Source organism: Bufo gargarizans, chromosome 3, assembly GCF_014858855.1.
Source record: "Bufo gargarizans isolate SCDJY-AF-19 chromosome 3, ASM1485885v1, whole genome shotgun sequence".
Lineage (NCBI taxonomy): Eukaryota > Metazoa > Chordata > Amphibia > Anura > Bufonidae > Bufo > Bufo gargarizans.
In genome coordinates, this window is record NC_058082.1 from 261,012,922 (window position 1) to 261,040,148 (window position 27,227).

The 27,227-nt window shown below is 44.6% G+C and overlaps 1 protein-coding gene across 2 annotated transcripts in view; it reads right to left on the reverse strand.

The window, feature by feature from the left end:
• Positions 1 to 23,461: 23,461 nt before the first annotated feature.
• ZZEF1 (zinc finger ZZ-type and EF-hand domain containing 1) overlaps positions 23,462 to 27,227 on the reverse strand; it is a 140,934-nt gene continuing 137,168 nt past the window's right edge. For both annotated transcript variants that reach the window (XM_044285185.1, XM_044285184.1), the window contains exon 55: positions 23,462 to 25,881. In XM_044285185.1, the coding sequence (XP_044141120.1) occupies positions 25,807 to 25,881 (75 nt within the window). In that variant the 3' untranslated portion in view covers positions 23,462 to 25,806. The remainder of the gene's footprint in view (positions 25,882 to 27,227) is intronic.

Genomic DNA, 27,227 nt, shown 5'->3' on the forward strand with positions numbered 1-27,227 from the left:
ATTTATAACCATTGATATAAAAATATAAATATATATATATATATATATATATATAGCGTATTGTTAGACTTGTACATTTGTATTGTGTAATAAATATTTCTTTATTATTCATAGTGCACTGTTTATAGTCTTTTGTTGTGACAGCCATCGCAATAGTATAACGCACATACAGTAGTTCAACGTAGAGTAAAGGCAACAGAGGTAGCTAGTAAGCTAGACAATTATCTAATAGAGTTAAAATTTAAGGCATAAATAGGCGGAGTCATCACTGGACAACTCACACCTATTTATGAATATAAATTATTGAGAATAACACAAAATATCAATAATTAATGTTTCCCTTTACACATTGTATCCTATATTTAACATTCTAGCAAGCATATATGGTTAACGAGTAAAACCCCTTACATCATGATATGCTGAGGTAGGAGGATTCCTAACCTTTCAAATCCTATTGTCATCTCAAGAGCTGTCAAAATTGCTGGCCTTTAATGGCTGACTGAGGGAAGAGCGAGCATCGGACGTCACTGGGCTCGGCGCATGCCCAGTGACGACGATGAAGCTCCTGCCCTCAGTCTCCTGCAGATCGCACTGGCGCAGCCCTCAGTGGGTACTGCACCTGTGCGAGAGTTCGTTCGGCCGTGAGGGAGGGGGAGGAGAGGGATGAGAGGCTGTGGGAGGTTAGGCAGTCGGAAGGAAGGCGGGCTGGGCACTGTAAGAGGGGCGTTACTGGGCTCACTAAGGGGAACAAAACGCCCCTCTGGGCACCTTCAAGGCTAATTTGCATAACCATAAAAGTCGATTTTCTCATAAACTACTGGACGGATTACAAGATAGAAGAGCACAGCCTAGTCAAGGTAAGCTGTGCTGCATGACTGCTTTAAAATCCGATTTTGGGTTAGGGGAGGTGACAGAATCCCTTTAACCCCTTAACCCCTTAAGGACACAGCCCTATTTCACCTTAAGGACCAGGCCATTTTTTGCAAATCTGACCAGAGTCACTTTAAGTGCTGATAACTTTAAAACGCTTTGACTTATCCAGGCCATTCTGAGATTGTTTTTTCGTCACATATTGTACTTCATGACACTGGTAAAATGAAGTCAAAAAATTTTTTTTTTTTGCACCAAAAAATACCAAATTTAACAAATATTTTGAAAAATTAGCAAATTTCAAAGTTCCAGTTTCTCTACTTCTGTAATACATAGTAATACCCCCAAAAATTTGGATGACTTTACATTCCCCATATGTCTACTTCATGTTTGAATTATTTTGGGAATGATATTTTATTTTTTGGGGATGTTATAAGGCTTAGAAGTTTAGAAGCAAATCTTGAAATTTTTCAGAAATTTACAAAAACTCAATTTTTAGGGACCAGTTCAGGTCTCAAGTCACTTTGCGAGGCTTACATAATAGAAACCACCCAAAAATGACCCCATCTAAGAAACTACACCCCTCAAGGTATTCAAAACTGATTTTGAATACGTTGTTAACCCTTTAGGTGTTGCACAAGAGTTATTGGCAAATGGGGAGGAAATTTGAGAATTTTATTTTTTTGTCTAATTTTTCATTTTAACCCATTTTTTCCACTAACAAAGCAAGGGTTAACAGCCAAACAAGACGGTATCTTTATTGCCCTGACTCTGCCGTTTACAGAAACACCCAATATGTGGCCGTAAACTACTGTACGGCCACACAGCGGGGCGTAGAGTGAAAGGTGCGCCGTTTGGTTTTTGGAAGGCTGATTTTTATGGACTGGTTTATTTACACCATGTCCCATTTGAAGCCCCCTGATGCACCCCTAGAGGAGAAACTCCCTAAAAGTGACCCCATCTAAGAAACTACACCCCTCAAGGTATTCAAAACTGATTTTACATACGTCGTTAACCCTTTAGGTGTTGCACAAGAGTTATTGGCAAATGGCGATGAAATTTGAGAATTTCATTTTTTTGCCTAATTTTCCATTTTAACCCATTTTTTCCACTAACAAAGCAAGGGTTAACAGCCAAACAAGACTGTATCTTTATTGCCCTGACTCTGCCGTTTACAGAAACACACCATATGTGGCCGTAAACTACTGTACGGCCACACAGCGGGGCGTAGAGGGAAAGGTGCGCCGTTTGTTTTTTGGAGGGCTGATTTTTATGGACCGGTTTTTTGACACCAAGTCCCATTTGAAGCCCCCCTGATGCACCCCCAGATTATAAACTCCATAAAAGTGACCCCATCTAAGAAACTACACCCATCAAGGTATTCAAAACGGATTTTACAAACTTTGTTAACCCTTTAGGTGTTGCACAAGATTTAATGGAAAATAGAGATACAATTTCAAAATTTCACTTTTTTGGCAGATTTTCCATTTTAATTTTTTTTTTCCAGTTACAAAGCAAGGGTTAACAGCCAAACAAAACTCATTATTTATGGCCCTGATTCTGTAGTTTACAGAAACACCCCATATGTGGTCGTAAACCGCTGTACGGGCACACGGCAGGGCGCAGAAGGAAAGGAATGCCATACGGTTTTTGGAAGGCAGGTTTTGCTGGACTGTTTTTTTTTACACCATGTCCCATTTGAAGCCCCCCTGATGCACCCCTAGAGTAGAAACTCCAAAAAAGTGACCCCATTTTAGAAACTACGGGATAGGGTGGCAGTTTTGTTGGTACTAGTTTAGGGTACATATGATTTTTGGTTGCTCTATATTACACTTTTTGTGCGGCAAGGTAACAAGAAATAGCTTTTTTGGCAGCGTTTTTTATTTTTTTATTTACAACATTCATCTGACAGGTTAGATCATGTGGTAATTTTATAGAGCCGGTCGATACGGACGCGGCGATACCTAATATGTATACTTTTTTTTTATTTATGTAAGTTTTACACAATGATTTCATTTTTGAAACAAAAAAAATGATGTTTTAGTGTTTCCATAGTCTAAGAGCCATAGTTTTTTCAGTTTTTGGGCGATTATCTTAAGTAGGGTCTCATTTTTTGCGGGATGAGATGACTGTTTGATTGGCACTATTTTGGGGTGCATGTGACTTTTTGATCGCTTGCTATTACACTTTTTGTGACGTAAGATGACAAAAAATGGCTTTTTTTACACCGTTTTTATTTTTATTTTTTTACGGTGGTCACCTGAGGGGTTAGGTCATGTGATATTTTTATAGAGCCGGTCGATACGGACGTGGCGATACCTAATATGTATACTTTTTTTTTATTTATGTAAGTTTTACACAATGATTTCATTTTTGAAACAAAAAAAATGATGTTTTAGTGTTTTCATAGTCTAAGAGCCATAGTTTTTTCAGTTTTTGGGCGATTATCTTGAGTAGGGTCTCATTTTTTGCGGGATGAGATGACGGTTTGATTGGTACTATTTTGGCGTACATGCGACATTTTTGATCACTTTTATTACCTTTTTTGGGAAGTAAGGTGGGCAAAATTTCAATTTCATCATAGTTTTTTATTTTTTTATTTTTATGGCGTTCACTGTGCGGGGAAAGTAACATGGCCGTTTTATAGATCAGGTCGTTACGGACGCGGCGATACCTAATATGTGTAGTTTATTTTATTTTTTTAATTTTTATTCAGTGATAAATGTGTTTTTTTTTATCTTAACTTTTTTCACTTATTCTTTTTATTTTTTGACCCAGACCCACTTGGTTCTTGAAGATCCAGTGGGTCTGATGTCTGTAAAATACAGTACAGAACCCCTATAGGTTTCTGTACTGTATTTTACTTACACTGAACAGATCTATGCTTTCAGCACAGATCTGTTCAGCACCATGGACAGCAGGACGCCTGAGCAGGCGTCCTGTTGCCATGGGAACCTTCCCCGTCTGCTCAGTTATGGTCAGAACTTCGCAGACGGGGAAGGGTGAGGACGGGGCTTCGGGGGGCTCTCTCCCTCTCCATCGGGGGGCTGCAAAGGCACAGCAGCCCCCCGATCGGAGAGGGAGGGAGCTCCCTCTTACTGTTAACCTTTTCCATACAGCGGTCCGTACGGACCGCTGTATGGAAAGGGTTAAACGGCTGACATCGCATCAACGATGTCAGCCGTTTATACCAGGGTGCCAGCAATGTGCTGGCACCCTGGTATACCCACTGTACACCAACGATTATGCAATAGGAGGCGGGCGGGGGATCGCGATCCCGCCTGCCGCACCGCCCGCCTCCCGCAACGCCCCCACCGCCTGCGACACCCCCCCTGCACCACCCGCCGCCATCAAATCATGCAGGGGTGCAGGGGGGGGGTGTACTATATTGATTTTAGGCACTCTAAAGTTTCTGATCCCCGCGGTCAGGGACCGCGGGGATCAGAAACTGCAAAAAGCGCAGCAAACCGCAGGTCTGAATTGACCTGCGGTTTTCTGCGATCGTCGATGCGGGGGGGTCAAATGACCCCCCCCTGCATTGTTACAGGATGCCGGCTGAATGATTTCAGCCGGCATCCCGTTCCGATTAACCCCCGCGGCGCCGGCATCGCTATTTAAAGCCATGACGTACCGGTACGTCATGTGTCCTTAAGGACTCGGGAAACATGCCGTACCGGTACGTCATGTGTCCTTAAGGGGTTAAGGGTGAAATATGTTGCCGAAATCTGTTGCATACATTGACAGGTCAATTTATGCTGTGGATTTCTTAACATCCCATCCACTTTGTTGGTAATGTAAAACACTGCAGATATCTCACACACATTTCATTGCTGATACATCCACGTGAGATGTAATTTTCAACAGAAAAATACAAGTTAAAATCCACAATTTATATGTGCAGTACCAGAAGGACCCGGCTTTGCACGGGTAAATTTTATATACTTCATTTAATGTTTGTGTCTGTTGTCAAAAAATTGACAGTATTCCCTATAACAGTGACATCTTCAGTACCCTGCCCCCTTAACAGTGACCTCCACAGGCCCCAAGCCATTAACACTGACCCCCCACAATGCCCCACATCCTTAAAATGGGACCGCCACAGCAGCCCAACCCAACTATGACCTTCACAGCAGCCTGCCCCTTTAACAGTGTGTTCCACAGCACCCCACCCCCTTGACAGTGACCTCCACAGGGGCCTGCCCCCTTCAGTGACCTCCACATCACCCGCCCCTTAAAATAGGTTACAGTCCCCTTAACTGTGACCTCCACCATTCCCTGACCCCTTAACAGGGATCTCCACAGCGACTGCCCCTTAACAGTGACCTTACAGTACCCCACTGCCCCTTTAATAGTGGCCTCCACAGTCCACTACTCTATCAACAGTGACCTCCACAGCGGCCTGCCCCCTTAACAGTAACATCCACAACGCCCTCCCCTTTAATAGTGACCTGCACAGCGGCCACCCCTTTAGTGACATACACAGTACACCATCTCCTTAATAGTGATTTCCACAATAACCCACACTCTTAACAGTGACCTCCACACCAGCTGCTCCTGCAAGTGACCTCTACAGTCCCCCTCCCCCTTAACAGTAACCTCCACAGCTCCTGCCCCTTTAACAGTGACCTCCATAGCAGCCGACCTTTTATTTGTGACCTCCACAGTACCCCGTCTCATTAACAGTAATTTCCACAATAACTCTCCCCCTTAACAGTGACCTCCACAGAGCTCCGTTCCCTTAAAATGTGACCTCCACAACACCCCACCCCTTAACACTGACCTTTATAGCGGACCGTCCCCTTAACTGTGACCTCCACTGTTTGCTGCCCCTTAACAGAACCTCCACAGCGGCCCGCCCCCTTAACAGTGACCTCCACAGTAGCCCATCTCCTTAACAGTGATTTCCACAACACCCGACCCCTTTACAGTGGCCTCTACAGCAATCTGGCCCTTGACACTGTCCTCCATAGTGGACCACCCCCTTAACTGTGACATCTACAGCACTCTGCTCTCTTAACAGTGTCATCCACAGCGCCCTGCCCCTTTAAAGCGGACTTACAGCAGTGAAGAAAAATAGCTGGGTTGTTATGGAAACATGGTGTAAAACTGTGTGCATGTGGAAATTAAGGGTCTGCAAGCTTCTATTGGCTGATAAGGGTCATGTGACCATGAGTATGGTAGTTGGGATATGAGGAGAAAGACCTGCAGGCTTCTATTGGCTAATGTAGGTCATGTGATGGTGCCATATTTGCATTTTTGGGGGGAATATCTCTGGAACAGTACGTGCTAGAGAGTTGAGACCTGGTCTAAAACCTTCCCATACACCTGATGTACCTGTGTGCCAAATTTTGTGATTGTAAATGCGATGGTGTGGATTCCCTTAGCGGACATACATACACTCAGCTTTATATATTAGCTTTGTGTTGGATTTTGCTGCAGGTTTGGCACAGATTTCACCCTTTGCATTGCAAAGGTTAAAATCTGTGGTGGAAATCTGCAGCATACATTAAGGGGGGCTAAAACCTGAACTGAAGTTCAATTTATGCTGTGGATTTCTTAAGTGTTGTCGCCCATGACTGCTAGTTTGCCTTTAATAATATCAACCCAAAAATGAAAAAGTCAAAAATGGTTTTAGTGACAGGCACACTATCATCTAGTACGGCACAAAAAATTACCCTATATTGTTTTAATGATTATATAATTTCATAAATAATACATCATATTTATAAAAGTAGATAAAACAATGAATAAAAAGTTTCACTCAGTGATTGTATTATGTCCTCCTATCTATCTAAATTAATCCCAATAATACATACATGTATAAATAAAACATTAAAGAACCATGATCCTTATATCAATTGTATAAATAGATATCCTTATAAACCATTAGTAACATAGTACATAAGGCCGAAAAAAGACATTTGCCCATCCAGTTCGGCCTGTTATCCTGCAAGTTGATCCAGAGGAAGGCAAAAAAAACAACTGTGAGGTAGAAGCCAATTTTCCCCACTTTAGGGGAATAAAAATTCCTTCCCGACTCCAATCAGAATAACTCCCTGGATCAACGACCCCTCTCTAGTAGCTATAGCCTGTAATATTATTACACTCCAGAAATACATCCAGGTCCCTCTTGAATTCCTTTATTGTACTCACCATCACCACCTCCTCAGGCAGAGAGTTCCATAGTCTCACTGCTCTTACCGTAAAGAATCCTCTTCTATGTTTGTGTACAAACCTTCTTTCCTCCAGACGCAGAGGATGTCCCCTCGTCACAGTCACAGTCCTGGGGATAAATAGATGATGGGAGAGATCTCTGTACTGACCCCTGATATATTTATACATAGTAATTAGATCTCCCCTCAGTCTTTTTTCTGAAGTGAATAACCCTAATTTTCAGGGTACTTTAGTTGCCCTCCTCTGGACCCTCTCCAGCTCTGCTATGTCTGCCTTGTTCACAGGAGCCCAGAACTGTACACAGTACTCCATGTGGTCTGACTAGTGATTTGTAAAGTGGTAGGACTATGTTCTCATCACGGGCATCTATGCCCCTTCTGATGCAACCCATTATCTTGTTGGCCTTGGCAGCAGCTGCCTGACACTGGTTTTTGCAGCTTAGTTTGGTGTTTATTAAAATTCCTAGATCCTTTTCCATGTCAGTGTTACCCAGTGTTTTACCATTTAGTATGTACGGGTGACATGCATTATTCCTTCCCATGTGCATAACTTTACATTTGTCAGTGTTAAAGCTCATCTGCCACTTATCTGCCCAAGCCTCCAGTCTATCCAGATCCCTCTGTAGTAGTATACTGTCCTCATCAGTGTTAATTAATTTACACAGTTTAGTGTCATCTGCGAAAAATTTATACTTTACTGTGCAAGCCTTCTACAAGATCATTAATAAATATATTGAAGGGAATAGGGTCCAATACTGACCCCTGAGGTACCCCACTAGTGACAGTGACCCAATCTGAGTGTGTACCGTTAATAACCACCCTCTGTTTTCTATCAGAGCCAGTTACTTACCCACTTACAGACGTTTTCTCCCAGTCCGAGCATTCTCATTTTATATATTAAGCTTTTATGTGGTACAGTGTCAAATGCTTTGGAGAAGTCCAGATATACAACATCCATTGATTCACCGCTGTCAAGTCTAGAACTTACCTCCTCATAGAAACTGATTAAATTAGTTTGGCATGAACATCCCTCATGAAGCCATGCTGATATGGTGTTATTTGCTTATTTCCGTTGAGATGCTCTAAGATAGCATCTCTCAGAAAACCTTCAAACAGTTTACCCACAACAGATGTTAAACTTACCGGCCTATAGTTTCCAGGCTCTGTTTTTGGTCCCTTTTTAAATATTGGCATAACATTTGCCATGCGCCAATCCTGTGGGACATTCCCTGTCAGTATAGAGTCTGCAAATATCAGAAATAAGGGTCTGGCTATGACATTGATTAAATCACTTCCATTTGTTTGTATGTAATATCAAAAATATTATTATAATCACTGATACATAATTGATCCTCCTTTTAGTATATAAAAATACAAAAATTGTATAAAAAATAAAATTATATATGTCCCTTTTATGTTGAATCAGAGCATATATTCCATACTGAAGAATAAATAGATGATCATCTATTTATTCATTAGTATGGAATATATGCACTGACACTATAAATACCAATTTGGCATTGGGTGTGCCAAAGACAGAGCACCTTTTTCCAGAAGTCTAGGAAGGTGTGCCACTGTATTATTATTATACTACCACTAAAAAATGAAAATGTATTTGTCCTTGGTGCCTTGACTTTCTTCCACTCTTTGGGCTAGATGCTCCTACTGATCATGAATGTGGTTGCACAGAAATCCACAGCTTTAGATTTCTTCTAACTGTTGTGGTGTGGTCATGTCAACCTACAGTATTATTATGTGTGATGTAGTAGTGCAACATTGCCATTAGAAGATTTAAAAGGATCATGCGAGTTTTCACTCCTATGGGTGATAAAAGTAGGTTGAGGAAGAAGACATCCCTTCTTAGAGAAAGGACCATAGGTTATCAGCACAGTTTTGGAATCCATGCCTAGTGTGGGTCTTTAGAACTCAGCTTCAATGTGAGGGTCACTGTGTTCAGCTGCCCACCAATCAACAAGTAATGGCATGTCTTATTAGTCATTACTTACTATGACCCTTTATGTCTACATTTTCAATTTACTCATATTACAAAGTCATTTTTGTGGGTAGTCAGTAGGAATTTTCTGTCTTCATCAGATTAGGATCCCATTCAACACTATAAACGTTCATTAGTTTCAATATGAAATACTTCCTCATTTCAACATTTTGTCTTTTTTGGAACTTTTAATAATTGCTGTTTCTTTCCTCCCCATTGCTGAACGTGTGCCATGTACTCTACTTTAGAATAATTTAAGAGTACATTTGTGAAAGTTTCATTCCTTCTTTAGACAATATTAAGCAATCTGCCAGTCTGCTCTAAATATCAGTCTCTTAGTAACACTGCTTTAATTAAAGGAAGAATGTCCAGTGTATATGAGCTCAGATTTTTTGAATGACTCTATTGTTAAGCTTGAAGGAGCAGTGAGAACAGCCAACTATGGATTCTGTGGGAATGTCTTCTAGCCTATGAAACATTCTCCTTAAATAGAAGACCAGGAACTCACTTCTTCCATGATCATTAAGGGGCCTTTATATTTAAAGGTGCTTTCATGCCATCTAAACCTACATACAGTAAAGAGAAAGTGTTGAGTATGCAAGTATTATTAAAGTAATTTTCTGGGATTAATATCAGATTGGTGGGGGTCCAACTCCAGAAACCCCCGTTGATCAGCTGTACGAAGAGGCAGTGGTTCTCCATGAGTGCTTAGGCCTTTTCCTAGGTGCAGCACAAGTGAATGGGGCTGAGCTGCGTTGGCAAGTATAGCTACTATCAAATGGATGGCACTGTGCCTGTTGAGCTGCGGCACTCACCGGAGGCTCTGGTGAGCACCACAGCTTTCTCAAACAGCTGACTAGTGGGAGGCTGGAAGTCAGACCCCTGTTAATCTGATATTGGATAACCTATACACAATACCCCTAGATAAATTGCTTGAAGTTTAGTTTCCAAAACTTTTTGGACTTTTACACTGTACTGGTAACTCAGGGGCTCTGCAAATCTGACATGGCACCGACAAACCACTCCAACGAAATCTGCCCTCCAAAAGCCGACTGGTGCATCTTCCTTTCTGTGCCCATACAGCAGTTTATGTCCATATATGGGGTATTGCTGTCTTCAGGAGAAAATGTGTAACAAATTGCTCCTCATGACCTCTAAGGTAGTAGAGACAAAGGAATAAGCAACAAAAACTGCCATTTCGATATTTGGTAATTGGTCTAGAAGATCATTCTCTCTGGAAAATATAAAAGTGAAAAAAGTGGCCTAAACGGGTGGAAATGCTCCAAACCCAGACACTGTAGCGCTACAGTGTCTGGGTTTGGAGCATTTTCACCCGTTTAGGCCACTTTTTTCAGTGAGTTTTTGTCTTTATGTGTATGGAATGTGCCACTTCATTGTGGTGGTAACATTCTTTTGCACCTGGTAGCTTCTGTGTCACATGGTCTGTTGTGGGTGCGGCTCACAGCTTTATCCTACCTCACAGTGCATTGGTGATACCACTATGGAGGCATGTGAGAGTCTGGCTGTGAGCTGGTTTCTAGCACTGTTCAGACCCTGTTCACACACCATGGATAGTTGAGTGGTAGGACCCCATGCGTGCTGAGACACTGTGACGTGGTGCATGAGGGGCTCCGATATGTTCCTGACTGGAAGATATTGGCAAAGTTCTCAGCATTTAACATCGGCTTGAGGAAATGGCTAGTATTGTCAGTTGTGTATCATTTTGGTGCATTTTTTGTAGTCATTTGTAAATATAAAAGTGGTCTAAAGAGGGGAAGGTATCTTAACCCACCATTACCCTATCAACAGATGATAATAATGGGTTATAGGGGGGTAATTTACCATTTATAAATGTTTTGCCCCATCGTTGTTCTCCTGGGTGACAAGTCACAACCACAGGCATATGGTAGTGGATTTATCCTCCTCGGCCCATTGAAAACACACACACACTTGACCGACTAAAAGTGTATAGGCACCTTTAGAGGCCCTAGATGGATACATCCATATAATTGGCTGTGTTGTCTATGATGAAAATCTGAATTTTGGACAGATGACCTGTCCTGGTTTTTGAGCTCCTGATGTGGGAAGTAATTCTATATTCTGAGCACTACCATGGGATATTAACTACAACACAGCACAGGGGATTTCAGTTTCTAACAGTAGTGTTCATCTCACCATTAAGAAGCTGCATGTCCCAAATCTCTCTATTTTGTCACATTATGACAGCTATGCAAATTCATTCCCATCTCTGGACATGGATATTTCACATTTCACAGATGGATCCGGCAGAAGCCCTGCAACTGTGCTTGAAATGAAAGTAACAAGATTTAGGATCATAGTCACAATGGTTGCTAACCAGCCATTTGGAAGCAGCCCAACATTACTGTCTCAGGTTTGATTTAACTATACTAATAAAAGACAATTTGCCTGGCTTATGTGCCTTATCTGAACATCTGCACTCTGACTGGCCTGTCACTCCCAGAATAAAGGCAGGATATGACTCATTACTATATTAGAAGCTCTGTGCCCCATGATAACGCATGTAACACACTGTACAGCATTCATATAATACAGTACTACACTAACAGTAGATAAATGTGTGTTAAAAGGACAATATTCATGTACTTAAATGCATTTTCTTCTATTGCTAAAAAAAAAAAAAAGGTGCCTGTAGTTTACCAGTAAGTACAATGCTGATTTACATGTGTTATATGCAATCTCCTGATCGGTTCTTTCTCAATGCGGTTAAAGGGGTTATCCCATTATTCATTTTTATACCAAAATTTCTGAAACATTGTTAATAGCAGTTTTAAAGTAAATTACGGTGTTTCTAGAAAAATAAATCATAATTTTTTGCTTCCATGTGCTCCCTTTGGTGCTGATTCTTTCAGTCATTTTAGTAGCAAAGTAAGGGTACTTTCACACTTGCGTTATTCTTTTCCGGCATAGAGTTCCGTCAAAAGGGCTCTATGCCGGAAAAGAACTGATCAGGCATATCCCAATGCATTCTGAATGGATAGAAATCTGTTCAGTTTGCATCAGTATGCCTTCCGTTCAGTCACTGTCAGGCGTTTTGGCCGGACATAATACCGCAGCATGCGGCGGTATTATATCCGTCCAAAATGCCTGATCAGTCGCCGGAATCTGCATTAATTCCCATTGACTTGCATTAGTGCCAGATCCGGCATTGCAAAACAACTGAAGGACGGAAAAACTGTGAAAAAGACTGCAAGACGGATCCGTCCATCCTGCATGACAAGTGGAGAGACGGATCCGTTCTTGCAATGCATTTGTAGACGGATCTGCACCCGGATCCATCAAAAATGCTGTCAGTTGTAACACTGATCAGCGGATTCGGCAGGCAGCTTCGACGATGCCGGATCACACTAACACTAGTGTGAAAGTACCCTATACATTAAGCTGGGCTCAAATGTGCCTGAAAATCCAGTGGAAAAACGAGATTTTTGTATAACTTACCAGTAAAATCTCTTTCTCGCTCTTCCTTGGGGGACACAGGAACTCTTGGGTATAGCTTATCTCCATAGGAGGTGTGACACTAAGTAAAAGACTGTTAAGCCCCTCCTCCAGCAGCTATACCCTCAGCCTGGAGAGAGAGACTTCCAGTTATGTGCCCAAGTAGTGCAAGACAAAGGCAAGGAGTAACCAAACCAATACCAACAAGTCAGAAAAAAACACCCGAAGGCCAACAAAAAAACAATGGGCGGGCGCTGTGTCCCCCAAGGAAGAGCGAGAAAGAGATTTTACTGGTAAGTTATACAAAAATCGCGTTTTCTCGCCCAATTCCTTGGGGGACACAGGAACTCTTGGGACGTTCAAAAGCAGTCCACAAACAGGGAGGGACCACAATCAAAAGCGAACCAGGCACCGTAAACATTAAGGCACCGCCGCCTGCAAGACCAAGCGGCCCAAAGCAGCATCCGCCGAGGCATAAGTGTTCACCCTGTAAAACTTGGTGAACGTGTGCAAAGAAGACCAGGTGGCCGCCTTGCACAGTTGTTCAGCCGAGGCACGATTACGCTGAGCCCAGGAAGCCCCGACCGCTCTGGTAGAATGAGCGGTAACACCAAAGGGCGGATCCCTGCCCCGAGCACGGTAAGCCTCAACGATAGCCATCTTGAGGAAGCGGGCAACAACCACCTTAGACGCCGCCAGCCCCCTGCGCGGACCCTCCGGAATCACAAACAGAGAATCCGAGCGTCGAAAGGGTCTGGTCACATCCAGGTAGATCCTGAGAGCCCGAACAACATCCAGACGGTGAAGCTCCCGCTCCCGGGGATGCGACGGGGACGGACACAGAGAAGGAAGGACAATATCCTCATTCAGGTGAAAGGCGGACACCACCTTCGGAAGAAATTCCGGAACAGGGCGGAGAACCACCTTGTCCTGGTGAAAAACCAAGAAGGGCTCCACGCAAGAAAGAGCCGCCAACTCAGACACACGCCGAAGAGACGTGATGGCGACGAGAAAGAAAACTTTGCAAGACAACAAGCGAGGGGAAACCTTGCGCAGAGGCTCGAAAGGGGAAGATTGGAGAGCCGCCAACACAACGTTAAGATCCCAAGCAGGAACAGGAGGGCGATAGGGGGGAGCACAGTGAGCAACCCCCTGAAGAAAGGTCCTAACCGGACCGAGCGGAGCCAGTGGACGCTGAAAAAGGACCGAAAGAGCCGAAATCTGACCCTTCAGGGTACTGAGACCCAAGCCCAGAACCAGACCAGATTGCAAAAAGGATAAAACCGTAGGAAGGGAAAACCTCAGAGGGGGAGTCCCCAAGGCCTCACAGAAAGCCAAATAGGCCCGCCAGGTACGATAATAAATCCTGGCCGAGGCCGGTTTTCGTGCACGAATCATGGTACGGACCACGTCAGCCGAAAACCCCCGCCGCGTCAGGACCGCGGTTTCAATAGCCACGCCGTCAAACGTAGCGACCCTAAATGCTGGTGGAAGATCGGCCCCTGAGAGAGGAGGTCTTCTCTGAGAGGCAGAGGCAAGGGAGCGTCTGCCAGAAGCAACATAAGGTCGGCGTACCACGGACGACGCGGCCAGTCCGGGGCGATTAGGATTGCTGGCGTGCCCTCCGCCGCAATCTTCCGAAGGACACGCGGAAGAAGAGGCAGGGGCGGAAACACGTAGAGGAGCGAAAACTCCGTCCAGGGGAGGACGAGCGCGTCCGCGCCGTAAGCGTCCGGATCTTTGGCCCTGGCCATGTAGATGGGAAGTTTGTAGTTGAATCTGGAGGCCATGAGATCCACGTCCGGACGACCCCAACGGAGACAAAGAGACTCGAAGACGTCGGGGTGCAGAGACCACTCCCCCGGGTCGATAGTCGTCCGACTGAGGAAATCCGCCGCCCAATTGTCCACCCCCGGAATGTAAATGGCCGAAAGGGCCGGAACATGAACCTCCGCCCAGCGAAGGATCAGAGACACCTCCCTCATCGCCGCCGCGCTGCGAGTGCCCCCCTGGTGATTTATGTACGCCACAGCCGTGGCATTGTCCGACTGGACCCGAACAGGGCGACCCCGAAGCAACGAAGTCCAGTGTCGGAGCGAGAAGAGGATGGCCCTCAGCTCCAGAACATTGATCGGCAGTCTGGACTCCGACGGAGACCAAGTGCCCTGGACGGACCGAGGAGGAAACACTCCCCCCCAACCCCGCAGACTGGCATCGGTGGTAATCACCAGCCAAGTCATTGGCAGGAAAGACTTCCCCTGAAGAGGGGTCCGCAGCCACCAGAGGAGAGAGGAACGAACCTGGGGGGAAAGGGGAAAATGCCGATCCAGACTCTCCTGGGACTTGTCCCAAGCGGACAGAATGGCCGTCTGAAAGGTGCGGGAGTGGTACTGTGCGTAAGGAATCGCCTCGAAGCAGGACACCATCTGACCCAGGACCCGCATGCTGAACCGGAAAGAAGGACGGCGGTGGGACAGAAGGCTCTGAACCGACCGATGGAGGAGCAGACGCTTTTCCAACGGAAGTCGAACCACCGCTGAATCGGTATCCAGCAGCATCCCCAGAAAGACCAATTGCCGGGAAGGAACAAGAGAGGATTTGGGTAGGTTGATAACCCAACCGAACCGGCGCAAGGTCTGCAGCGAGAGATCCACGCTGGCTGAAGTCAGTGACAGAGAAGGCGCCTTGATTAGGAGGTCGTCTAGATATGGAAGCAGAAAAACTCCCCTGGAACGAAGTAAGGCGAGTACCGGGGCCAGGACCTTCGTGAAAACACGAGGGGCCGTCGCCAGCCCGAAGGGAAGGGCAACGAACTGGTAGTGTTCGGACCCCACTGCAAAACGCAGAAGGCACTGATGACACCGTGCGATTGGAATGTGAAGGTAGGCGTCTTGGATGTCGATGGAGGCCAGGAACTCCCCCTGTTCCAGAGAGGCCACCACCGACCTGAGAGACTCCATCCGGAAACGCTGAAGACGAAGGAAGCGGTTCAGCCGTTTTAGATCCAGAATGGGTCGCACCGAACCCTCCTTCTTGGGGACCACAAAAAGGTTCGAATAGAACCCCTTGAACCTGTCTCCCATAGGAACCGGGGTGATGACTCCTTTGTCTAGAAGAGTCCGAACGGCAGCAAAGAAATCGGCCGCCCCTCGGGAATCCCGGGGAACCCGAGAGCGAAAGAACCGAACTGGGGGAAGGGACGCAAGCTCGAGTTTGTACCCGGAAGACACAACCTCGAGAGCCCAGGCGTCGGAGACGTGCGCCTGCCAGAAGTCCCTGAACAGGAGGAGACGTCCCCCCACCCGGGTGGGTGGGGGCGCACCTTCAGGCGGGGGCCTGCTTGGTCGCGGGAGCGCGAGCAGGTTGAGATTTGCGCCAGGAGGGCTGGGTCCGAAAAAAGGGTTTCTTACGCCTGTCCTGGACAGGGTTAGCGGACGGACCAGAGGCGGAGCGAGGAGCGGAAGCCCTACGAGAAGACCTGAAACGGGAGAAGGTGGGACGACCACGAGTGGAGCTCCTAGCCTTGGATTGGGGAAGATGGGTACTCTTCCCCCCCGTGGCTTCAGAGATGATTTCATCCAAACGGGTTCCGAACAAACGAGCACCAGAGAAAGGAAGGCTAGTAAGAGATCGCTTTGACGCGGCGTCCGCCGACCAAACCTTTAACCAAAGCTCCCTCCTAGCCGACACGGCCAGAGCAGACGAACGGGCAATAAGAGCCCCTGCATCCAGGGATGCTTCACATACAAATTTTCCAGCCTGAACGATAAGTTGAGCCAGGGCACGGAGGTCTTGAATAGGGACGTCGGATTCAAGCTCCAGATCCAGCTGAGACGCCCATTCTGAAACCGCTTTACCCGCCCAAGCGGAGGCAAAGACTGGCCTAAGCGCGGATCCGGAGGCCGAAAAGATACCCTTTGTAAGGGCCTCTATACGGCGATCTTCAGTGGATTGTAAGGAAGAACCATCTGCGACGGGAATAGCCGTGCTCTTGGACAAACGGGCCACAGGGGGGTCGACCTTAGGAGGAGACGCCCAGTTTGTGATGCAATCCGCCGGAAACGGATAACAAACATCTAACTTTTTTGGCGGGGTAAACCGTGCATCAGGACGGGCCCAGGCCTTAGAAACCACTGACGAAAAGTCAGCATGGAGGGGAAAAACCGCAGAAGCCTGCTTCTGGCGAAAAAAGGAAACACTGGTTTTCTCAGGATCAGGAGGATCATCGCGAATTTTAAAGGTATCACGGATACTGTTTATAAGGTGGCCCACAGCGGAAGCCAGCTTTGAAGGCAGCGCCGAATCCATATCCCAATCGGAATCAACCAGCTCCCCTTCAGAGGGCAAATCCTGCAAGGAGGAAGGGCCCGACTGAGAACGCACCCTTGGGGGGGATACCGAAGCATCCGAGGATGACCGGTGATCTGCCCTAGACCGCTTCTGGGATTGGCGGGCTCTGGAGGAATCGCCTGCAGAGAGAGACTCAGACGGGTCGGCCAGGACAGCAGACCCGGAGGGCCCAGCAGGGGAATCATCCGGCTGCGACAAGGGCAACACATCTGCAAGTCGGCCCACAACGCTAGTGAGACTAACCACAGCCTGGGAGAGGGATCTAGCCCAGTCAGGGGGATCCAAGAGGCCAGGGGGTGACACAACAGATGGCGGACCCTGCGATGGGTCTTTGCAAAGCGAGCAATGCGGGTCAGACTGCCCTTGAGGAAAGGGCGCCTTACATGCGGTGCAGGTATGATACCAAGGTCCCACCGGCAGGGGTCAGACATGTTGGTAGGAGCAATAGAAAAAAACCCGAGTCCAGGCCAGGGGGCTACAGTGAGGAAGGGTCAACAGTCCTACCAGGTCACAGAGGAAGCTGAACGGCAGCGGCAGCAGCAGAAGAACGGTGGTGGCAACCAGAGCAACGGTCCGTCCTGCAGTGAGCTCCCAGAAGCACGCAGGCACGAGAGTGGGCGGGACTAAAGAGGCGCGGGAGAAAGGCGTCCGGCCCCTGAATGAAGACCAAGCCAGACGCTGGGCCGGTCCGAAACTCCGCCCCCCACCGAAAACATTATCGCGCGCGCGATTCAAATCCCGCGCCTAACCATTACAGGTCTCCCCAAAGGCCCCCGCCGCAGCGGAAGCGAGGTAGGAAGCCGAAAGAGGAGGACCGGGTGTCGGCGTCCTGCAATGCAACGGCACAGCGGTCGCATACCCGGCCGCCCTCAAACAAGCCTCCCCCATGAGCGCCGCTCAGCTCTCCTGGGACTTGTCCCAGACGGTACAAACAGGGCGCCAGGCCGCCGCCGAATCGCGCCAACACAACGTTACGCAACGAGGCCATCAGTAAAGGGGAGCCTTGAACCGGAGAGGAGAGGGAGGAGAGGGAAGGGAGGGAAGGGAGGGAGGGGGAGCGGAACGGCTGCACTAGCCACCTCACCTGCGACGTCTTCACCCTCTAGTCCATCCAGCTGGGACGCCCCTTCAGCCACTGGCACAAGAGTGACAGTAGCTGGAGAGGGGCTTGCAGGTGGGCGACCCAGTGCTGGCGGGATGCAGGGGAGCATGAGCTGCCCTGGTCCTCCTTTTCTTCTGTGGGGGAGGCAGCAGGGCGGATAACCGGCCCTGGTGCAGCTCAACCCCGGGAAAACAGAGAAGTCTACTGCGACTCTGTTGTCCCTGTGAAAAAATCCAAGTGAAAAAATTAAAAACTCTAAAATCTTCACAAGACAACTCTGCAGTGCAGAGAGTGTCTTGCCTCCTTGACACTAAGCAAAAAACTGGAAGTCTCTCTCTCCAGGCTGAGGGTATAGCTGCTGGAGGAGGGGCTTAACAGTCTTTTACTTAGTGTCACGCCTCCTATGGAGATAAGCTATACCCAAGAGTTCCTGTGTCCCCCAAGGAATTGGGCGAGAAAACATGCTCTGGATTTCATTACGTTTCTGCAGCAAAAAACACAAAACCAAATGTATTACATGTGATTTTTGCCATGGAAAAGCTAGCAGATTTCAACATCCACTAGAGAGATCTGCAGATTTCAGGTCAATTCACACTGCGTTTTTTTGTATGCAGCACGTGAAAGAGAATTCAGAAATTTGGCTGGTGCTTTACAACACTGCGGCTATTTCATATGAAAATACATGGCGGCTAATCAGTCACTTGTGAACCCGGCCTTAAAACGTAACTGAGATTTCAAAAACAGTTTAAATAATGCCTGTGGTTTTTTGTACAATCATAACTGTGAAGGAACAGGAGTTTTGAGGCTTCTCCAATGAATCTTTCAGCCATATTACTCCCCGTTTCAGTTGCACAGCTAGATGCATTTCCCTCAGAAGCAGGGGGTGTCTCCCTTCTGTGGAATCTGACAGCACTCTTCTGCAGTGATATCCTTTCTCTTAATTTTTACTATGTTTGTTTTCCCCCTACTTATCTCACAGAACAGATAAGTAGGGGGAAATCAGACTTACGGTAGACACATAGGAGGCTCCTATAATCTTTAAAAGCTGAGTAGAAGTAGTTCTTTTACCAGGCTCACGATCTCAGCCATCTGTGATCTCCCACTTTCTCTCAGCTGTCTTCTGACAACAGGCTGTGGACTGCAAATTAGGTGAAAGAGTGACCCCTAGTGGCCATGACTTTACAGCTTTCTCAGGTGGATGCAGGCATAGTCTTTTTTAAAAGCAGCGATTTAGAAATTTGCTAGTTACACAATTCTCTATTAAATAAAATTGTGTAAAAGTACAGTGACTCTAAGACTAATTTACACATGCCAACCTTGCAGGCAATTGTTTGGAAGGAATGTGTCCTTCCTGATAAAAGCCAGATCATCAGTGGCGGTAAGAACTGCATTTACATGCAGCACTCACTCCCACTGTATGTGTACGATCGACATCTACTGCCATTGCTCGTCCCGATACAGATTCATTGTTTCTGGGCAGCAAATTGCAGTTCACATAGCATAATCTGCTGCCCAGAAATTGTGAATTAGGTGTCCGCATAAACAATTAATTCACCTGATGAACGAGTGTTTTGCTCATTCACCGAGTGATCGGCGGCAGCTTTACATGGGCCGATATTTTGTAACGAGTGCTTGTATTAACGCTCATCCTCCGTAATCGACCTGACAATTGCACTGTGTAATTCCACCATTGGATTTCTAAGAAAATGTTATAGCCATCTTAAATCACAATTATCTTTATGGAATCAACAAGATGAATGAGTTTTGTGGTAAATATAATGGTATATGAAAACCTAGATTTGAAAAATAAATTTAGTACCCAAGTATTATTGTAGGCGGTAGGAAAATGTAGTTCTGCAAAATAATGAGCTTTTAGCCTCAGAACAAGGATACGGAAAAGTTAATTTCTTACTAAAATGGATTAACATACTTGTTGGACTTAAGGTTATTCGTCATAATTACATTAACCAGTAATTCCAGTATAGACGACTACTGCTAGTATGAAAGCAAGACTAGTACATTGTTATCATGTGACCATGGAACGACTGACTGGGACAGACTGTGTTAAGAATGTAGAGTCAAAAGGTACTACGAGTTATGTTTCACCCCATCCCTACAGAGTCCTGTATATGCACATCATTACACCATCCGGGAAACGGTACAGGGGTTTTCTGACGTTTAACCACCTAACTGTTTTGCCCCAGTCCAGCTCCAGCAGTGGGAAAAGTGGCTAACTGGAGGGGGAGGGCTACTTTAGATGCGGCTTTCTCCTGAATGACAGCAGCTAGAAACATGCAACTGATCTTGTTTGAAAGCCGACATTCCAGGCTTTCAGACCAGAATGATAGCACTATGTTTAGTACAGGCGAAGATATCACCGAATGCAGCTGGAAGTGAAAGTAAAAACAGGGTTCCCCCGCGATTATTCCCGACGCGATTTCTACCAGTGATTTCTCCTGTGTTGCTTGGACTTTAGCTGTCATTTTGGTTTTGTATGAAAGCCTGGAATGTCAAACAAGACCAGTTGCATGTTTCTAGCTGCTACCATTCAGGAGATAGCAGCATCTAAAGCAGCCCAGGGTTGCACAGAGAGCAAAGCCTCTAGGGGTAATGGCAATGCCCCCTAGAGGCTCATTTGCATATATTAAAAACATTTTCTCAGCAATGTAGGGACATGTGGACATGGAACCAACACAGATGTCTTCAGCTGCCAAGCGCACATGTAACAGGTCGACCAGTGTCATAGGGACAAATCTGCTGACAGATGCGCTTTAAGTGCACTGAGGGCACTTTAGTTCCTCCCTGCTTCCCTCGACACTCCTCTACTTGATGGACAGGGCTAAGTGTCCAGTTGGAGGGGGGAGTGTACAGGGAAGCAGAGTGGAAGAGCTAAAGTGCAGTAAGTGGCTAGGGCCTGCCCTCCTTGCACTTAGCCTCTAATTTGCATATTTATAAAAACTCTTATTCCTCCTAAGCTCAACAGATCAGGGGAAGAAGGTATATTTTTAATAGCAGGGTCAGCTCCATCAAACATTATGGATGGGTTGCTAGGGTTGATCCTGCTGACAGATGCCCTTCAAATACTGCTGACCTAACCAATCTGGATAGGTCATCAATATCAGATTGACTCTTGGCTGTGGTATTCAGGTGTGCAATTTGTGACCCTTCCTTGATCTTTGAAGTCATATCTATCTCATTGCTTTTATGTAGTTTAGTGCCATTCAATGTATGGCGCTGTGATTGGTATAGTTAGAAGATAATGCAGAGTTCATCCGAGTGCCCTGGCCCATTCAAACAGCTGCATGGAGGGGGTGTCTAGATTAGGATCCCCACCGATCTGATGTTGATAACATGTTTTAAGGATAGGTCAGCAATAACTAGGTTCCAGAAAACCCCTTTAACCACTGTATAATCAAGGATTTAGCAAAATTGTGTCCATCTTCAAGATCAGCATTTGTAGTCAGTGAATGGAAACACTTATTTACATCTAGAGGCTGAAAACCTTATACTTTTCACAACTTGCTACAGTATGAGAAAAAACATTAGGGGACTCACAGAAACTGTAACACATTGTAGCTTGCAGAGCCAATTCATTTTAGTTGCAGGTACAGGCAGACAGATTTTTATCATTTAGGGCACTTTCACATTAGCGCAGACCTTTAAAAATGAGAAAAAAATAAATACTAAATACCTGATCCGTTTTGCCTGATGACACTGGAAAAACGGATCTGGTATTGCAATGCATTTTTCAGACTGATCAGGATCCTCATCAGTCTGAAAAATGCCTGATCAGTCAGAAAAAAAATGAAATGCATTTGCATACAGTTTGCCTGATCAGGCAAGCAGTTCAGGCAACGCAACTGCCTGCCGGACTCAAACAACGCAAGTGTGAAAGTACCCTTCGCTTGCTCATTGTGAGAAAGGAAGCAGGAGACTTGAAGTCTTAAATAAAAGATATATGATGCAGTTTCTGCCGCTACAAACACCCTGGAAAAAGAAGAGCCTGCAAACTGGAAATTTCTTGCTGGTCCCCCAAAGCAATGACTACACCACAGTGACATTGCATCTATAATGAAATCATATGGCTGCAAAGAGTAGAGGAGTGGCGTATAGCACAAGAGCAGGGCAAGTAGTGTGGGTCACCACTGACCTCCGTCTATTGGCAGATCTGGGCTCTCCTGGCCCTTTTTATGGCACTCCAGAATATAGTAGATGTGCAGCTATATTTTTTTGTCATTTATGGGAGTAGTGGCACACTTGGCTGTTTCATCAACTCACAAACTACATTGGAGATCGCTCCATCCATCTACTAGGGGGAGAAAAGCACCTCATTATCCTGGAGGGGGACTGCCACTTATCAGACCTTTATGGCATATTACATACAATATGCCATTCATTCCTCATATAGCAATACTCTGGCAAGATTTATTGTCTAACTTGGAAGTCATTCAATCTTGGAAAGGCCATGATGCCAATTTGAACAGAGCCTAAAATTATGCTTTCGGACATTCCAAAATGTAATTTTATTCTTACACTAGAAAGACTGTTATTCTAATAGTCTACAGTCGAGGATTTGTTTGATGAGACTTGGAGGAAATGTAGTTTTTATAAATATATCCTATTAGTACTACTCTATTATACTATATCATGTACTTACAAAGTGTCATCTGCTGAATCTCATGATGTTACAAAGAACTGCCAGTACTCCTTTACTCTGGCCAACGATGGCAAATCTGACTGCCTGATTTGTGGATTAGGTCATAAAGGGGAATAAAACTGTCAATAATGGGAAGGTGTTTAAGGGTACTTTCACACTAGCGTTTTTCTTTTCCGGCATAGAGTTTCATCCTAGGGGCTCAATACCCGAAAAGAACTGATCAGTTTTATACTAATGCATTCTGAGAGGAGAGAAATCCGTTCAGGATGCATAAGGATGTTTTCAGTTAAGTCTTTTTGACTTTTAAGGAAGGAGATAATACCGCAGCATGCTGCGGTTTTATCTCCGTCCAAAACTCCGGAGCACTTGCCGGAATGCCGGATCCGGCATTTTTTCCCATTGAAATGCATGCTCAGACCGCAAAAAATTTGAAAAAAATAAATGCCGGATGCGTTTTTTCCGGATGATACCGGAGAGATGATACCGGATCCTGATCAGTCTGACAAATGCCATCATTTGGCATACGTTCTGACAGATCCGGCAGGCAGTTCCGGCTATGGAAGAATCCTCTGCCGCAAGTGTGAACGTACCCTTTTACTGAACAAAAATATTTTGCACCATGAAGTCTACTGTAAGAAAAGGCAAAGGCAGATCTGGGCCCATGGCTGATAACCATCCTTATCATGTGTGGCTTTAGTTGAGATACCGTATGCAATTATTGGAACATACAATATTTACTTACAGGGTGTTCATTTATTGTTCTACAAGATGGCATATAATGTGGCAAACAGATAGTCTGACTGCTCTTTACATATACGTATATATAATAAAATATCAAACAGTTGCATTCACTATATTTTATTAGTGATTTTTTTTTTTTTACAATATATTCCCATTATATTGAGATCATATGTATAACTTTTTACATGAGAAATTTATAATATAGTATATTTTTCTTTACAACCAAATAACAAAAATCTCTCAAACCCTTAAAATAGAAAAACAAACAAAACGTAATAAAACTGGTTTGTAAAAGAAGAGAATTTCAGAAACAAATCTTAAATACAGTGTGTATCCTTGTGCGTCTACACATTAAATGGTATATCTTAGGCACATTTTGTTAGCATACCAGCCAGCAATGTCTTTATAACATTGGTTACAGCCACATCAAAGCAACTAATGTGTTTCTTTTTAAGCATTGCTGAACAGTCATATAATCTTGCATTATGTGCTATGAGTCGCAGTGCGAATGACTCCAAATAACTGAATGTCAGGGTAGGGCAGAACATACATTACTACCGAGTAAGTGCAAACCATGCTTCTCCGCTACAGACAGGACACCGTGCAATACCAACTGCACAGCCCGTTTGTAGTCTCCAAGATGCAAAGCATCTGTCTTTGTAAAATAAAAAAAACAGGTTGATCATGTACAGTTTATAGACAATTTAAGATGAAACTAGTGGAAATAAGATTTAATAAAATCTTGATGCAGTGAAGGCAAATAAAATGTATGAATATAAGTAAAAAAAAAAAAAAAAAGGATCTAAGTATTACCTACCTACTGATTATCTATGTATTAGCATAGTGGCAACTGATTAGTATCACTGCAGGCGTCCCTGACGTCTACCTAGTTCTTAGTGAATAGATTGGTTCAATATTGCATCAACTTAAATTCGGGCACATGTACTGTATACAGCAGATAGGTCTACGTTGAGAGCAAAAGATTGATCACCTATATGCTACTAAGAAAAAAACAACCAAAGATGATAAATAAGATATAAGATGAATGACGTTTCACAAATCCACAGTTTCTACGTAAACTGAGTATATGTTAAAGCTAGGCAATAGAAAGCAGTGTGACATTTAGCCTGAGAACTAGTGCCATCAAGGATTCTAGATAAAAAACAAAAACAAAAAAAAGAACAACCTGTTTTGTGCAAAACTTGAAAAGATTAGCCTGCACTACTAGCAACTGGCCATGCAAGGAATTCCTCTGACTACACCTAATGGAAATGATTATCTATGTTTAGAAGATTAAATGGCTTATGGGGAATAAGAGGACAAAAGATGCATGGGTGTGAAAAAGTGGCAAATATGCCACAAAAGAGACCAGCTACCATGCATACATAGAGCCTCCTGCTTCACAAGGGGGCTGGGCAATGCCATTCGCTTCCTGTGAACAATCCACATTAATTGTCATGGCACATGGAGACTTAAACTGATTAAAATAATATGAAACTCCTCCATAATTCAGCTATCTTGAGTTACGTGAAACCCAGAACTGTTAAAAACTCTAGATCACCTGAAATATAAAAAGTTAAATAAGATCCTGTGTAATGAAAAATTTGAGTATTTATTGTAGATTGACACAAAGTGTTGCTATTCTGTACACGAGAACATGAGATGGTGGAGAACAACTGTATGCAGATCATTAAAGTACTTAAAGACTTCTCCTCCCCAACATCTCGCAATGTCATAGGTGTTCTTACGTGATATGCTGTAGGCAATACATGTAGTAAGTACCATATTGTCCATTAACAGTATTCTAAGAATGGGCATGCAGATGCCATAGACATAATGTTCTGTAGAAAACACAGAAAATGATGATTATCCCTTTTTAACAGGAAAACAAGGCATAACTGTATTATCTTCATCATCTATAGTAAATCTACTAACAAGGTACAAACGAAGTCTGATAGCTAGAATATAGGCATTTAAACTAAAGAGGGGTAGGGATAAGTAAGAAAACTAGTGCAAAACAAAGAAACCCATCAGATATCTGCTTTCAGTTTCACGTGATAAGTTCCAATGGACAATCCTGCTGCTTCTTTCACAACCTCACCAGCTTTGATTTGATACCCAATAGTACTGAAAAGCTCAATTACCTTAAAAAAGTGCCTTTTACCTTTTTTTTTTTATAATAGTAATATCTTCCTATACTTGATTGGCATACAGTACCATCCCTATTATAAACCAGACCAAAAAGAAAAATATATATAAAAAAATTATCCTATACCATTTAAGACCTAGTGTTGCACATTTATAGCAGTAGTTCTGTAAGAAAATCAAGGTGTTTTAAGTGCAAATGTTAATAGGCAGGTGCATGTACAGTCTTCAATACACATCTGCTAGGTCGTGATCTTCTTAAGTTTTGGGTGGCATTTTCACAGGCTATACTACCGTCTTCTTATCCAGTCCATATACTTGTAGACTTGTTTGGGTAGTTGATCGCAAAGCTGATAGCAGCAATGTTTTTCAGTGCCTGTAAGTGCAAAGTGACAATGAGATGACCATTTCATTGCTTGTTCACAGTTAAAATGAATGGTGCCCCAGAGGGTGGAACCGGTGCAGGGTGCAGCTTTATAATATAATATATCACACTCTTATTTCTGTCTTTGTACAGCCTTCAGAGTTGCGTAAACCAGGTCTATGTGCAAAGCCAATATATATCTAGGGGGGGGGGGGGGGGGGGGAACTAAATCATTTAATTAGAACGGAGGAAGGTAGTCCTGCAAATTATTAGCTGTTGTCGATTGCTCTCCTGCCGGACAGTACACCAAGGGTGCTTTCACAATAGCGGTTTTCTTTTCCGGTATTGAGTTCCGTCACAGGGGCTCAATACTGGAAAAAAGTTTTATCCTAATGCATTCTGAATGGAGCATCAGTTCAGTCCCTCTTACGTTTGCTGCAGTTTCCCCTCCGACCAAAAATCCTGAACACTTGCCGGATGCGCAGACCTTTAAAAATGAGAAAATAAAATCAATACCGGATCCGTTTTTCCAGATGAGAACTGGAAAGACTGATCTGGTATTGCAATGCATTTGTCAGACGTATCCGCATCCGGATCCGTCTCACAAATGCGTCCGTTTGGGTCCGGATTGACGGAACTGCCTGCCAGAATCCTCTGCTGCAAGTGTGGAAGTACCCTAAACCTAGTTGTAAAGCTTTACCACATGATTTAACTATGGGAGTGACGAATAATGACACTACCAGTCTCTGGTTAAACAGCATATACTACTATGCCGATTTTTAGGTTTTCAGATAGCCTCTTGATCTCCTTTCTTTGCCAATACAGTTCAATAAAGGTCTCTAGATGGGTTAAGAGGGGGAATAAGGTGGCAATCAAATTTAAAAGGTGTCTATCCAGTTACAAACACAGAAATATGTATGTTTGTTTTACTACTTTGATTGACAGGTTTTGGGGTAGGTCTCAAACACTCCTCTAAGGGCCTCTTTACCTGGGCAGACAATCAGTAACGAGCTCTGACGGACAACACTGGGAGTAGGTTTGGAACGATCGTTTCATTCAATGTGCAGTTTGCAAATTGTCAGAAACAGATGTTTACGTGTAGCAACCTAACAAATGATGATTTCAAAGGGATTGTGTAGCTAGTACATATTGGTGACCTATCCTCAAGATAGATCATCAATATCTAATGGAGGGCTGTCTGAAGAGGAGGTAGCTGCACTTGTGTGAGCGCTGCTTCCTCTTCAAGGACTACACCGCGCATCATCTCAGCCAAACAGTAATTACAAGGGCTCGTCCCATTCACTTGAATGGGGAAAGCACTTGTAATTACATGGCGCTACCGCTACAAGCAAAACAAT